Raw genomic sequence first — 16322 nt, forward strand, 5'->3', positions numbered from 1 at the left:
ACTTTGACATTTTTCATATACACAAAAATAAATAAATAAAATACTGAGTGCACTGATAATAGATAAAAGCACTTGGGCTGCACATATCCAAAGTGTCTAGTTCCATCTGTATCCAATCCCAGATAACAGCCCTAAACCAGCAAGCTTAGGTAACAATGTTACAGATGCTGTAAAATGCAGCGCAGCTCTCGGAAGTCTAATAATCCACCCTTGATTTAATAAGGCTCACTGTGCATTAACAATGTTCTTCTCTTTGCAGCTGAAGAGCAGTTTGAGCAGGATATCCAGTAGTCTGTTCCGCAGAAGAATCAAGTTGGATGACAAGAGGCCTCCAAACTCATCATCAGCTCCTGAAAACACCCAGGAAGAAGAGTAAGACCACTGAAAGGAGAAATTATACTGCTAACCCGTTTGACTAATTTTAAGCTCCTGGTATCTTAAGATATCTCATAATTAGGCCTAGATGAAATCTGCAGATTTTCCAGTGCTGATTTTAGCTGGAATCTACAGAAATTATTTACATGAAGCTTACTCTGCACTCTTATTGATAGCTGAAACCACCAAATTAGGCAAAATATTTCAGAAATGGACAAGGGGTGTCAGATTTTTATTAATCACATAGCGTTCCAATTCAGCAGGAATTCTGTGTAACTTTCTACAGAATTCTGCAGGTGTGGATTTCTTTTGGGGTTGCTTAAAGCTGGCAATGCTTTGATTCCCATGGATCTGATTCGTTAATAGGGCGATTTGAAGTGTTGTCGTGTTACAACAATATGGAGCTAAAATGCTTCTTTGATACTTGGAAGCTTAAAAACATGACTCACCCCGGTCGATCTTCTCCTCATTGGTGTTCTCCATAATGACAAACTTCTCACAGACTGCAAATGTTGGCAATGTTGAAGAGATGAACTGCCCAAACCTTGAAGAAAAAAAAAAAATCAAATCCATAAACAAATGGATTTTTTTTTTTTTCAGAATTATAAATGATTATTTAGTGATATTATTTTGAGAATTAAAAATGTTATTTTTTATGTGTAAATTGTACATAGTGTCCCTTACTAATTATTAAAATAATTCTCTCTCAAAAAAAAAAAATGAGTCGCCTCTGCTTCTAAATAAACTATATTCTGCAGCAAAATAAGACAAATTTGAAAGAATCTGTCACTTCTGATTTCAATCTATTTAAATTTGTTGTCTGAGCATACATTTAAAATGGGCATACATCTCTATGTTTACCTTAGTAGGTCATATGAGTTGGGGAAGCCTTGAAGCAGGAGACTGAGGACATTGCCGATGGCAGCGATGGTGGGCTGAGACAGAGACTGATCCCTCAGAGTCAGCAGCAGTTTGGGGATCAACTGAAACTCCCGCAACAGTTTGGCATTCTTAGCAGCTTCACTGAAAATAGAAACAATTACACACTGTGTTAGTAACAGCAGTTTAATATCTGCAGGTCTGACTCTGCACCTCTGGAGTTTAGGAACATTGTTCACTCTAAAGGCCCACTCAAACCAAGGACGATAACAATAAAGTTAATAAATTAAAGAGAATATCGGAGTCCATATTACAACTATAATGCTAACGACAGAGGAACAATATCGTTGGAATCACTCCAGATTATTTTTTCAGATGTTGAATGATAAGAACGTTGACAACCAATCAGAATCCACCTGACTTTAAAGAGCTTGAACATTTGAAGCAGCAGATGACATGCACTGTGTGTGCTTATATTAAACAGGACATTATTGTCTGTTTGTGGATGTTGATATAGTTTTCGTTATAGTTATCATTGTCTTTATGTGACCGTGCCTTAAGACATATAAGATCTCTCCTCTCTTTTCTTCTGTATGATGTACTTCATATGGAAGTAGACCTCAAATATCCATGTGAAGTAATTCATATACCATGTGATGCATATGTTGTTCTATAAGTGCTGCTGGGTAACCATCATAACGCTAATGCTTACTGTACACTATAAAACTTCTATAAGACTGAAAGTCCCATTACATCGCAGGAAGGCTTAAATCGACTGCCCTGAATAAAAAAGATTCAATAAAGAGTGTTAGAGTATGGATGGATTACCTGGATTCAGTCAGAAGTTCAATGAAGTGCTCGAAGAGAGAGAGGTGCAGCTCATAGGGAGCATGAAGCCAAACCTGAAAGTCCAGCAAATAATTTTTTTAAAAAGTATAATTAAACATTTTAGTCATTATATCATGAAAATCAAACAAGTGTTTATATCTTCTGAAATAAAAAGTTTTAGAACTGAAGACCACTACAAAAAAACATTACAAAACTGTTCTCATGCCAGAAACTATTATAGTGGCTGTAGTTAAATTTTCAGCAAGGTCACTGATGATGTCAGTCTGAGGTATTTATATGTGAGCTTTGCACCTCAAAATCACACAGCAGGTCCTGGAAAGCTGTGGAGTTCGGGATGATTGAGGTCTCGTGGCCACTATCGACAGTTCCGACAAGAGAGAAGGTCAAGTGAAGAATATGGCTGTTCAACAGAGGGCGCTTCTTCTTCAGCAGCATGGCCAACAGCTATAACAGAAGACATTGAGTTAAAGAAGATCTTTCAGGCAAATGATCTAAAGCTGACGGGGAAAAAGCAACAACAGAAGGTCTATGTGAAAGAATGATCTGCTATATTTTCGTTAGTCTACTCATTTCAGGATTCAGCGATCAGTTCAATTTAAAACAGGCTGAAACCCAACACTCAGCCATTAATTTTCCTTACACTGTGACATTAGCTCCATGAAACATCGCATTCTCTCTACAGACCCCATTAAAGCAGCAGAGAAATTAAACAATGGGCCATCTGTTATGTTCAAACCAGCACATCCCAGCATGCTCCACCCTTACGAACCCCCACTTATCACATCAGTTGGCTGTCACCGGACACAACAGCCCAGTCTCACTGTTATCATTTAATTTGCCACCTCATTGGCTCATAACATCCTACAGCTACAGCAGTAGAGAACAGAGGACATCCTCGGTTCAAAGTTCACTGAGTAATTGTTATTGCAGCCCACCTGGTATCCTTTGATGCGTTCCATCTCCTTGCTAGCTAGCGGGTTGCTCTTCACAACACACACTAACGCTTTTACTGCAGCATAGAGACCCTCCACGTCTGACGCCATGGCAACCAGGCCCAGAATGGCAGCTGCTCCTCCGATGTACTGGAGGTTGGTGGCCACTGGTTTGGTCACGAAGGCGCGCACACCTACACGGTACAAGACTGCAGCTATAAATACATGAACACTGAGAGAAAGGGCTGGTTTATTGGAAAAGCTGTACTGTGCCACTTCATTTTTTTTATTCTGCAAAAAAACTTCACAGATCTCCATCGTCCTAATGAAAACAGCACACGCATTCACCCAGGTAACCGATGACTGCAGCTCCAATGGTCCTGGCCGACCCGTTGAGATGGCCCACTGCATTATGGACGAGCTTGACTGGTGTGGCACTTTCATGAGAGGAAACCCCCAGCTGAAAGGGAATGAAAACATCACTCTGAGCAACTTTCCCCAAATTATAATTCTTCTACACATTCTGCACCCCTTGTATGTTTATTTATATGTAATATTTTGGCAAAATATTTATTACTTCTTTCAGCTATCAAAAAGTGTCCAACACTAGAATTCTGTAGATAATCCGCAAAAATTCCTGAAGATAGTATGTGAAAAGTCTGCAAATTTCCACAAAAAGCTCTGCTGATTTTCACATTAGTTGAATGTCCTCATTCATACAGAATTTGAATACACATCATTCACAAAACTATACCCCTTGCCCACCCTTTTATTATACCCTTTCTACCCTAAAGAATTCTGCATATTTTTGAGATATTAATGTTAAGAAATTAATATTTGATTCAGCAAGGTCACATTACATTGATCAAAAGTGACAGCAAATGCATTTGTAATGTTACAAAAGACTTCAATCTTTGAACTTTCTATTCATCAGAGAATCAGTTTCCAAAAACATATTAAGCAACACAACCGTTTTCAACATTAATAATAATATTAAATGTTTTTTGAGGACCAAATCAGCATTAGAATGATTTCTGAAGGATCATGTGACACTGAAGACTGGAGTAATGGCTGCTGAAAATCCAGCTTTGACATCACAGGAAATGGAATAAATAACCTTTAAAATATTTCAAAATATAAAACAGTTATTTTAAACTAATATTTGACAGCATTTCTGGTTTTACTGTATTTTTGATCAAATAAATACAGTATTTGTGAGCATAACAGACTTCTTTCAAAAACATGAAAACATTTTTACTGACCCCAAACTTTTGAATGGTAGTGTAGGTCTGCTTATGGTCCTGATTACTGTATTTGGTGGTTGTTCAGTTTATTAAATATGACAACTTTACATTATTTTAGCAAGAGGAAAAGGGTGAGACTGCTTACCTGTTTGGCAATGGTTTTGCTGTCCAGTTTGTTGTAGACCTTTCGTAACTTGGCCACAGTGAGAGTAGATGCAGAGTGAGCAAAGAGACTAAAGGAGACCTTCTCTTCAGGGACCAATGCAACAGGACATGGCGGCACAGCCTCAGTCTTTGAGTCTTTGCCTGGTGATATGAGAGAAAACCCAGTTTTAAAAGCCACAACTACAGGAGGCAAATGCCTGCATTTTTCTATATAACACACGGAAGAAAAAAAAAAAAACATTAAATCAGTAAAATAGCCATTCATTTACAATAAACATCAACTTCTTTTAGGTGTTATTCACCTCAGTGTGACACATCAGGTACTCACATGGCAGGTAAACAGCTTGGAAACTGCCTACATAATTGGGTCCCAGTTCATAGATGGCAGCCACACTGGCAGCAGGCAGCACCTCCTCCAGAAAGTGAGTGGGCCCCAGTCGCCAGACCAGAGCGGAGAGCTGGCGCTGGGCCGGTGGCGTACCGATGTAGCTGTACACCGTGCTCACCACAGGTGGGTTTGCGGATGCAGAGCCGCCGGGAGCATTGTGAACATAGTGCAGCTACAAAGACAACCACAATGAGAAACAAAAGAGGCGAGTGTGACTTTATTGGTTTGCAGGCCAATAAGGACTTATATTTCAAATATATATTGTTTAACAGTAGCCTTGGGAACTGGTGTTTTAACTGCTAATTAAGTAAGCGGAAGACCACATCACATCAGATTTCAGAACTGATGCCAGTTTTGAGCTATGCTAAAGTTTGAAATATAAAATTAAAATCCTTCAAATGGGGCAGGAAAATCTGACCTTTGTGCAGAAAAAAAATACTAACGGCACAGTGTTTCCCATTACTTTAGTTGAAACAAAATAAAGCTGTCTACATCAGGAGCTGGGCCACACCTTGACCGTGCTGACCATCTGGCCATCGATGTAGAGAGTCGCCATGCTGTTCTTCAGCATTCCCTTGCTCATAACTAACACCAGGTGGTGCCACTGTCCCTCAGTGATGAGGTCAGCGCAGCGGAAGCGAGCACAGCAGGGAAGAATCTCATAGAAGGAGGACTCCTCACTGAAGTCATCCACTGCTAAGGGAAAGAGGAAATGATGTCACGTCACTAACCACAGACAAAGGAACTTTTCCTCTGCATTTCAGAAGGAACGGCCTCTTAAATCCTACATTAAAATGGCTTAGTAGTCTATTGTCGGTTTGCCCACGAAACATGAGCGTGGTGAATTTACAGGCTAAATTAAATTTGAAATTATTTAAAATAATTTTCAAAATTTTTTTTGTGTGTTCACAAACAACAGCATTTTGAAGGTCTGTAATAGACTTGTTTTTAATTCAAGCTCACTTAATCTGCATACAGAGGAACAAAAAGGTTGAAACGGATCATCTGATTCACAAACATTCCACATCATTAAAACTGCTGTGCTGACATAAACCGCAAACAAAGATGTAGAACAGGAAGTTGTAGAAACACTTGCCATAGGTCTGAAGTAGCTCTTCCTTAGTGGACACAATGAGAGACCGGTCTTTAGCAGAGAGCACGATGGCCAGGCACACGTAGTGCTGCTCAGACGAGGTGGCCCTTCGCACCACCGTGAGCAGACGCACAGGGGGGCTTTGGGGTGGTGTGCTGAAACGCTCAACGCAAAACCACGTTGAGTAACTCAGGCCAGATGGGGGTGGAAAGAAACGCTCACCTGGAGAGATGAAAATGAGGATTATTTAATATTAGGAGTTACTTTCTATTTTGCATCATTTGGATTTAGAATGACATACCTGTTTTGCACTTTTTTGTTTGTTTGTTTTTTAGTACAAAAGTTTGGGGTTGGTAAAGTTTTTTTTAATGTTTTTGTAGGAAGTATATTTCTATTTTAATATATTTTCAAACATAATTTATTTGTGCGATGACAAAGCTGAATTTTCAGCAGCCATTACTCCAGTCTTAGAGGTCGCCCGATTGATCGGTTTTGCCAATTAATCGGCACCGATAGTTGATTGCTGGAACTATCGGCAAAAATCCATACCGATAGTTTTTCCGGGTTGCATCCGTTGCTAGAGCAGCTGAGAAGCTCCGCTGTCATTATATAGCACGAAAGCGGCCTCTAGAGGCGAATCACTGACACCACGTGCTGTTTGTTTTAACACGTGACACTGCACGCTGCACAGAGCGGGACACTTCATATGCGGATTTAAAACAGACAACGAAACAGTGTGTATACAGTATACTACAATACATGTTTTCATATTATTATAAAGTAATTAATTTGTTGACTAGATGCTGCATTAGTAGTGAAAGGACAGAAGTATGTTTGCCATCAAGGCTGAGAGGATGCGAACATTAGTACTACCACCTCAAGTGGTTAAAACAGTGTGACCAAAACACACTCAAGTCCGAACCAAATGTTTGATGTCACGATTGTTACCATCTATTTGCATTAGTTTATATCCAGTTGGTAATTTTATTTGTTATCCATCGAAGTTGCATATTTAAGCTAGTGACTTGAGAAAGCACATTGATATGTTCATTCAGCCGACAGAAATCCTGTCGCACCAAAGAGAGCCATGTAGTTTTCCATTAAATTACATTATATTTATCCCAGATTGTTGTTCGTATGTAAAATAACTTCACACAAGGCTGGAAGACAGTGTATTGTGCATTTTTCAGCAAAATGTCTGTCTTTCTGTGGCTGTAATAAAATCTGTATATGTAAGCTTCATATAGAGAGCTACAGTACAGATCGCGTTTTCTCTTTCCGTTTTGCTCCGAACTTCAAACTCATCGACGCCACTTTGTTCATTCCTGTAGTGAACCTTTGCCTGTTTTCTATCAATCAATCTATAATTAATATTCTTATTCTATTTAAAAAGCATGGTTCAGTACTTTTTTTTGTTCTAGTTCAGCACTATTTAGTTTTCATTCAGTATCCATTTTAAAAACTATCAGTTGATTAATCGGTTATCGGCCAGTGTGGTCTAACCTAGCTATCGTTATCGGTAAAATCTACTATCAGTCGACCTCTAGTCTTCAGTGTCACATGATCCTTCACAAATCATTCTAATATGCTGATTTGCTGCTCAAGAAACATTTCTTCTTATTATCAATGTTGAAAATGGTTGTGCTGATTAATATATATTTTTAAATATTAATCAGCATTTTAAGGTATTAATCAGGTATTATATATATATATATATATTACATATTATTGTTTATATATGTACAAATATTTTTGAACAGCATTTGAGATGGAAATCTTATCTATATAAATGCATTATAAATTAAAATGATTTTACTGTCACTTTTGATCAATCTTATGCGTCTTTGCTGAAAAAAAAAGTATGAATAATAACTAAAGAATCTCACTGACCCTAAACTTTTGAACAGCAGTGTATATTATCAGCATAACAATTCAACAGATCTTAATATTTGTCTTGTATGTATTTTAAGCATTTATTTTCAAGTTCAATTTTTTTTATATACTCATTTAATGTGATTTGGAGAACATCATCACTAAATAAACCTCCTTGGACTTCACATAATGATCTATTACATCAAGTGCGCATTCTTGAAAATGTAGCCTAAGCTACTTAGATACAACAAATCCACTTTGGCTTGTACCCTAAACCCAGGAAACCCCTGGAAGAGAGACAGCAACAAATAAACAAGACTGCAGGGGATCTGAATGAAACTCTCAGAGCAAGAAATGATGTCGTCATTGACAAAAATAGGTCAGAGAATATGATGCAGGAGTCTATCTATAAATACTGAAATCATCCATTTGAGAGAGAGAGAGAAGAGACAAGGGAGAGGAAATGGGGAAGATGAAGGAGAGAGAGAGTAAAATGAAGAAAAACAGGAAGGGAGAAAGATGGAGAGCAAGCGAGCCCTGAATCACCTCATTAATACTACATAGGCACTTGTACGCCCACTCAGGGCTGCTGTGAGCCGGTGGCGCTCCAACAGGAGCAAAGGCACACAAACAATTTCTGTCAAGCTCTGTCAAGTTTCGGTTTGCTTCCTCTTTTCTCTAGACTCCACCGTCTTTGCAAAAATTCAGTCACAGTGCTGTGCTCCTGTTCCCTCTACCTCTCGCCTGTCATGAGCCAAGATGCTTCTGAAATTCTGTCATGCCCTTACCATCCCATGTTTGTAAACTCAAACTCACTCAAAAACTATAATCTGTTAAAACAATAAAAACAATATTTTATGTTATTACATAGCTTTTTGTAACACTTGATTCTGATTGGTCAATCACATAACTGTTTTGAACCGTATATTTCACCATTGTCCATGGCAACATACCAGCTCTATTTTTGTCTCTTTTTATCCCTTTTTATATCCTCTGAGATCTCAATCACCAAGACAAGGTTTATTGTGTGATAATGACTTGCTTGCTGTACATTATAGATGAATAACTGCAGCATAATTCATCAATTTAATGTACTTTCATGTACTTCAATGTACTTTATCTTAATAAAGATTTACACAGAGTGGAAAGCTGCTGGCTGCTGTTATGCAAATCGCGGGGACTGGGGAAGAGTGTGTTTGTGATCACATACCGTTTCCCATGCCGCTGACCACCGCCCCGTCACTGACTCCAGATGTGTTGGCATTACTGAACGGTGCGTTGTGAGGGGCCAAACTGGGCAAAAACAAACATCTGGAGAGAGAAAACGGAAATAAAAAATGAATTTCAATTTATTAGAAATCCCAGCGGGCCAGACATTTCACACATTTTATTCTTGTCTCTCAGTAACAAACAGTCATAAAAAGTGGGAATATTTCACACTGGCGGCTTAAAGAGGAGATGTGGATGTTTATTTGTGGGTGTCACGCCTTATGCAACACTGACAGAGTGTGCTCACCATAACAGGACTGAATTACATTGTGTATAAAACATTACAAATGTCCACTGATGGAACTTATTCAAACACCAGACATTACTCAATGTCAGAGAAGCAAATAATGAGAATGGGTGAAACCCAATGCAAGATTTCTGTCAATCCATACTTCATTAAACATTCTGCCATTCATCAAATAAACAGAAAACCATTCCAGTGTCACTCAAAACAGCTAAACGCGTCTCTATGGAGGCTAATTAACCCTGACAAAGGAAGCCTCATATGTCATTTTAATATTAAAAAATCTGTGGCAATTAAAAAAAATCCCACATCACACTAACAATACAAGCATCCACCCAAAAACAGTTAAACATCAACACCTCCAATCAGTCAAGGAAGTCTGTGAAGAAGGGTTCAATTTGGGGACAAATCTGCTCACAAAAGTGAGCTACATCAGACAAAACCTCCCTTTGGAGAACATTTGGAGAAGTCCTTTTTTGGAAAAATAATTCAGTACTTAAAAAAAGTTAAACAAAATAATCAAAATATATAACAACTATTTTTATAATATTCATTATTTAATTAATATAAATATATTATTAGATTTTTTAAATATAATTAGCATATATATAATTATATATTATTGTATATTAATAATTATTAAAAAAAAATCTAAAGATAAAAGCAATAGAAGTCTATGTATATGTGTGTGGGGGTTAATGTCCACCTCCTCCCTGTGTGCTCCCTTATAACCCAAAAAGCTTTAAGCCCAGCTGAGGAAGCACCATTAGGCTGGTCTGCACGCCCCAATACAGAACGTGTTTACATGAATTTTTCATGAAGGCAGATGGGGAGTGCGCTGTATGTGTGTGCGTTTTGTCAGCATTCGCAAGATGAAATGTGGGCCAGTACAAATGATTTTTACATCTTCAATTATTCTAAGCTGCATGTTCTATTCAGATGTAGGAGGAAGTATTCAAAGACAGAGGAGGATTCTGGCTAAGACATATAAAAGATACATCATTTGGATCGTCTGTGTAGTTGATGCAGGTTTACTGGGAATTCGTGGCATTTACGTCTGTAGAACTGCTGCATAATTGTTCAAGCAATAGAAAGGCCACTGGGAGACTAACAAAATTCAATCTGTGCACAACTAATATTACTTGAAGCATTGTTATGTGTGCTGGGCGCAAAAACTGAACCGTTGACCCATTTCATAGACATAAATCTCCCATTTAAGCAGCTAATAATTTGGAAACAAGACAAATGATGATCACTGTGCTTTCATAATTAATGAAAAAGATGAAATATTAAAGATCTGTTATTTTCAGTTTAGCACGTACCCTGATGGGATTATGTTAAACAGAAACAGATGGAGACTCAGTGTGGATTCGTTGTTGCGGTTTGAACTGCAATACATTTGGAGATGTAAGCGCATTTCAAGCCTGTGTTTCTGTGAGCTTTAAACTGGGTCAGGCTTTTAAAAGCACAACACCAAATACATTTTTGATTGACGCATATATCTGGTAAACACATTCTAAACTGAAGCCAATAAATCTCTGATGCCTAAACAGATGTCTGCTTACAAACAGTGACTGTGCAAACTAATCTTGATCTTCAAAAGGTATAGGCTAGACTAGCGCTGTCTGTCTTACCCGAATCCCTCTAATGACGTGTCAAACTCCACGAAGGCGGGCGTGACGGAGGATCCATGGAGACGGATGTCATGGGGCGTCGTCATGGAGACCAGGCACTTGACTCGGGTGAGGGGCACAGTGCTGCCCTCAGCCGATCGCACCAGACTTCGACTGATCCGGTACTGGCTGTTGTCCTCATTAATTGTGAACACGCTATCCGGCCCAAAACCCTCCATGGACAAAGTCATGCTGTCTGGATGTGGAAAAAGACGAATGTACAGTCAGGCTGGTCCCATAAACTCTACTGCTCTCTTAGTATTACACTATTAAGTCAAGAAATAATTAACAGCTATTACTGTTAGCATAAGAGAATTTTTACTTCACTTTAATTGCAATATTAGGCACTTTCCAGGAATATTTGATAAACTATTATCTAACAACAATACCATTTATGTATAAATGTGATTCATTTTGTCCATTAAATCTTTATTTATTTAACATTATAATGAGATCGTTCTATTTTATTATAGTTTATTTTATATATTTAAATTCGCAAAAAAAACACACACACACACATATATATATATATATACACACAAAGCCGCCCACCTTGCGGAAGACGGTGCGTGTGCGGTGGCTCTCGCGCAGCACCGCTAGCAAAGCCTAATGAGAAACAACAAAGAATGTTAGGTGAATTCAAATTTAAATCATAAGGATAGAAGTTAATTGTGCACCGAGGATGCTCCACACCTACATTACAACTCGAATGTTTGGGTTCAGCAAGATTTTGCACCAAATCAGCATATTAGAATGATTTCTAAAAAAACTGGAGTAATGGCTGCTAAAAAAAAATCTACCTTGTCATTAGAACAGCTTTTGTCATAAGAATAAATTACATTTTAAAATATGCTAAAACAGGAACAGTTGTTTCAAACTTAAAATTGCACAATATTACTGCGTTTACTGTATTTTTGATCAAATAAATGCAGCCTAGGTGAGGATAAGAGACTCTTTTTAAAAAGAAAACATTGAAAAAAAATCTTACAGACCCCAAACTTTTGAACAGTACTGTATTTTATGCAAATATGGTGGTTAAACAAAAAAAAAAGTAATTTGAATTAAGACCACATGCTAGATTTATGAACATAGGGAAACAGCAAATATCCGCAAGCTTAAATATTATATGCTCCATATATAATATGATATATTATTGAATAATATCATATATCAGTGCACCAAAATCTTTATTTAACAACTGCAACATTTTGATCAGTAGGTCTTTAACGAAATTATGAAGCATTCATTTCAATGGGTGGAGATTTACTGTTTTCCACATTTACTCCATCATCACCTGCACCTGTAAAAAAACCTGAGCTGGATGTGCACACTTATTTCTTCACACAGTTATGAATGCGCCTCACCCGCAGAATGTCAGTTTTGAGCTGTAGTTCTGTTGATGGTGCAGAGTGCATAAGGCCGAGCAGAGTACCCATGTCATCATCTCCAGATGGCGACAGCACCAGCTGTTGAATGATCATCAGAGCGTGCTCACGACACTGACGGTACTTCACAATGTTGTGCACACACCGGGCTCCGCCAAACTCACGGAACAATCCTGAGAGATTCAGATTTTCTCGTTAAAAATTCATCAGACTTCGTCATATAAACTTGGAGGCAAGCAATTTAGGATTTTAGTTTCAACTTCATAGCTTAGCAAGATCTTTAATGTTTTGTTTATGTAAATATTAGACACAACAAGACCATAGTGAGATTTAGAAATGACTGATCACCTCAGCGGCAATGCCACATTTTCTGCAGTAAAGCCAATCTGGTTAGCTAACAGTAAATAAAGCATGAGTGCATCTGTGAGATAGGGCATTCTCAGACTATCAGCAGCCATGATAGAGAAGAGAAATGATTACAGAGCTGAAGTTAAGAGACCTGACTCAGCACAGACAGTGAGACTACTGCAGGGCCTGAGAGCATGAAAATGAATTTTGACTCGTCCCTGAGTGCTTAAAAAAAAAGGAAAATTGGGAGTACAATAATGCAATTATAATGAAAGCCTAAGGGATGTACTGGAAAGTTTCAAAACAAGCAATGTCAATCTCATATTTCTGTTCAAGACCATATGAAATCAAAAATTGACTTTGGTGGCATTGTGTCTATGCATATTAGCTTTGAAACTTTAATGAAATTAACCTTTAGCAGATCTTACAGATTTAAAATGCAGTCGTTCTCTTCCGACAAAATGTTACAAATATTGATGATTCATTCTACAGTCTGCACCACACAAATTTTTGACTAATCAAATGCTCTCAAGAATGAGAATGTCCCGCCCTCTAATACCACAAGCAACTGAGAAGTAGCAAATGATGATTTACAGCTATGATGTAACTAAAGCCTAATGATATTTTAAAGGAAAAAGGGACAATTCCCTCGATGTCCTGGCAAAACAGCCCATTTAAAATGGAAATGTTAAAATTGTGATTGTTTTTAGAGTACTTCTGATTTTCTTTAAATTACAAAAATTCTGTCAGAGATGAACTTCCTGTTACACATTACTAAAGTAATAACAAAAACATCCAGTAAATGAATACACAAGGCGTGGGGGATGTGTACAACTCTGTAAATCATAGGCTTAACAATTCTGTGTAAATCTGCAGAGCTTCTGCATGACAGATTCCGTGAGGCCCTGATTATGAATAAAGGTAGGTAAAGAGGAAGAGACAGTGAGACCAAAACTACTGTGTCAGTCTAATTCCAAGCCTTCCGCTTGCCATTTCCTCTTTCAAAACCCAGCAAAAGTTGGTGCCATAGACTTGTGGGCAGCGTTCTGACGTGTGGTGTGATAGCGCTTCGGGTGATCAGAGTTTGTGTCCTAGCTTGCGATCCATTCTCCTCTCCAAACCTTTCAATTACAAAGTCTGAAAGGCCATGCACACATTTACCTGCATTGGTGTTCGAGCCTTGCAAGAGGACTGTGAGTGTCTCCATGACAAGCCAGGCAAGCTGTTTTTGCTCTTCAGCCACATTGTTCTTGGCATCACCTGACCACAGTGAGGGGGGGGGAGCAGTCATTGAAATTATAACTAGTATCAGCGTTGTTATTGTTTTTTTTTTAAGTGATTTTGTTAATTAAAATAAACTGAATTATTAAAAAAAAAAAACTAATAAAAAAAGACAAAAGCATATGACAAAATGACTAAAACATGAAACTAAGATATGAAAAAACTGAAAGTATAAAAAAATTGTATAAAAAAATAAACTAAATTAAATTAAATTAATAAACACTGTAGTAGTATACAAATAATACTTAAAGGGATAGTTCACCCAAAAATGAAAATTTGATGTTTATCTGCTTACCCCCAGGGCATCCAAGATGTAGGTGACTTTGTTTCTTCAGTAGAACACAAATGAAGATTTTTAACTCAAACCGTTGCAGTCTGTCAGTCTTATACTGGAAGTGGGCCGGCTGTGTCGAGGACCCGCTCAGGACAGTTCAGACATTGCAGTGCATCAGAGGTAAAAAACTATATAAATACTGTTCAGTTTCTTGCACAGACCGATCGTTTCGTGTCTTTAAAAATCAATGTATCGTCACAAGCCGCAGGGTTTATTTTGGTTTTGTTTGTGTATGTTTTTTGATTTTCAAAGCCATGATTCCCATTCACTTCCATTATATGACTGACAGACTACAACGGTTTGAGTTAAAAATCTTCGTTTGTGTTCTACTGAAGAAACAAAGTCACCTACATCTTGGATGCCCTGGGGGTAAGCAGATAAACATCAAATTTTCATTTTTGGGTGAACTATCCCTTTAAATAACCCTTACAGATATATATTATTTCATTTTAGTTCACAAATGATTACCCTGCTCGCCATGGGCTTGCATTGGGTCTTTCAGCAGCGCTGCATATTTGTGGAGCAGGTTAACTAGCACTTCCAGCAGTCCAACTTCACGGAAGACATCACTGAAGACAGGGTGGTGGCGCCCGAGTTTGAGAAGAGTGCGGGTGGCTGTGATGCTGCATCCGTAAGAGGTGCTCGACTTTAATAGCACGCTAACGCTAAAAAGCTCTTTGCATGGTACGTAATTAAGTCCGAAGACGACAAACTCCAGTACCTCGAAGTACTTGGACTGCACCTCCGGTAGTTTTGCTACCCTGTCTGCAAACTGCGATAGCGCATGCTGCGCCTCTAAGATGAAATAGTTGGCATAGTCTGCGGCGTAGATGTTGGCAATGGCTTCAAGGATCATACGTGCTAATCGACCGCTCTTGGCCTTCAAGAAGGCATTCTGAAGCACAGAGAAAGCCTGGATGTTTCTGACCGTGTGGCCTGAAAAAAAAAAGTAATCGAACTCATGAGTAAACAGTTAACAGACAAAAAATAACCAATGCATTATTCTAATGGCTCCTGTTGTGTTCAACAGAAGAAAGTCAGTCATACAGGTTTGGAACAACGATAATAAAGTAGTATAGTAAATATGATGATGAGGAGTGAGTAAATAGTGAGTAGATAACATAAATAGTGAGTAAATAACAAAGGTATGTGCATTTTTGGATGAACTATTCATTTAGCAGCATACTAGCACCACAGTCCTAATGACAGTATGAAACTCTAGAAACTCCAGTGAACTTTGGTGGACTCTTGCAAAGCTAGTAACACACAACCTCACATGTTTTCATTTCCTCTCAATCTGAATGCAGAAGTGTATATTCATGACAACTTCCAAATAATTATGTTATTAACAAGAGGTCAGTAACATGTACAGTAATACAGTAATAATCATAACTGAATAACAGTGTCATAATCGAGACCAGCTCATTCAAGTCAGAGCCCAGAAGTGGGTTGAATTCAAATCATGAAGTCAAGTCCATAACAAGACCAAGACCATGCAAATACATTCTTAGGGTGCTTTCACACCTGTAGATCGATTGCTTTGTTCCGAAACAGGGATTAAAATTATTACAATGATGCTTTTTATTCTTGGTGCGATTCGCTTTCACACGGCAATGTTTCTAAACGGACCAAATTTGTTAATACAAGTCACGCGCGAGTAAACTGTTCTCTCATTGGTCAAAGTTCCACGGTTTATTTTCCGGGATTCCACTAGCTGTCACAGCTGTCATCTGTCAGGATGGAACGACAACAGCTTCGTGGGCTTATTGTTTTTTTGTTGATGTCGTTATATTAAAGGGGTCATATGATGCGATTTCAATTTTTCCTTTCTCTTTGGAGTGTTACAAGCTCTTGGTGCATAAAGAAGATCTGTAAAGTTGCAAAGACTAAAGTCTCAAATCCAAAGAGATATTCTTTATAAAAGTTAAGACTTGTCCACGCCCTCCTAAAACGGGTCATTTAAACACGCCCCCACATGTCTACGTCAAGAT

At 38.2% G+C, this 16322-nt stretch overlaps 1 protein-coding gene across 1 annotated transcript in view; it reads right to left on the minus strand.

Annotated features, from left to right (window-relative positions):
• The window catches only part of LOC107744871 (WD repeat and FYVE domain-containing protein 3-like), a 76498-nt gene that overhangs the window by 36698 nt on the left and 23478 nt on the right, over positions 1 to 16322 (minus strand). The window contains 17 exon segments of the mRNA XM_016558689.1: positions 230 to 350; positions 825 to 919; positions 1237 to 1398; positions 2083 to 2156; positions 2395 to 2547; positions 3039 to 3229; positions 3384 to 3495; positions 4425 to 4585; positions 4773 to 5004; positions 5344 to 5525; positions 5929 to 6147; positions 9008 to 9108; positions 10945 to 11179; positions 11520 to 11589; positions 12348 to 12541; positions 13878 to 13976; positions 14800 to 15267. Coding sequence (XP_016414175.1) covers positions 230 to 350; positions 825 to 919; positions 1237 to 1398; positions 2083 to 2156; positions 2395 to 2547; positions 3039 to 3229; positions 3384 to 3495; positions 4425 to 4585; positions 4773 to 5004; positions 5344 to 5525; positions 5929 to 6147; positions 9008 to 9108; positions 10945 to 11179; positions 11520 to 11589; positions 12348 to 12541; positions 13878 to 13976; positions 14800 to 15267 — 2869 coding nt within the window.

The sequence above is a fragment of the Sinocyclocheilus rhinocerous genome, unplaced genomic scaffold, assembly GCF_001515625.1.
Source record: "Sinocyclocheilus rhinocerous isolate Xijiao unplaced genomic scaffold, SAMN03320098_v1.1 scaffold167, whole genome shotgun sequence".
Lineage (NCBI taxonomy): Eukaryota > Metazoa > Chordata > Actinopteri > Cypriniformes > Cyprinidae > Sinocyclocheilus > Sinocyclocheilus rhinocerous.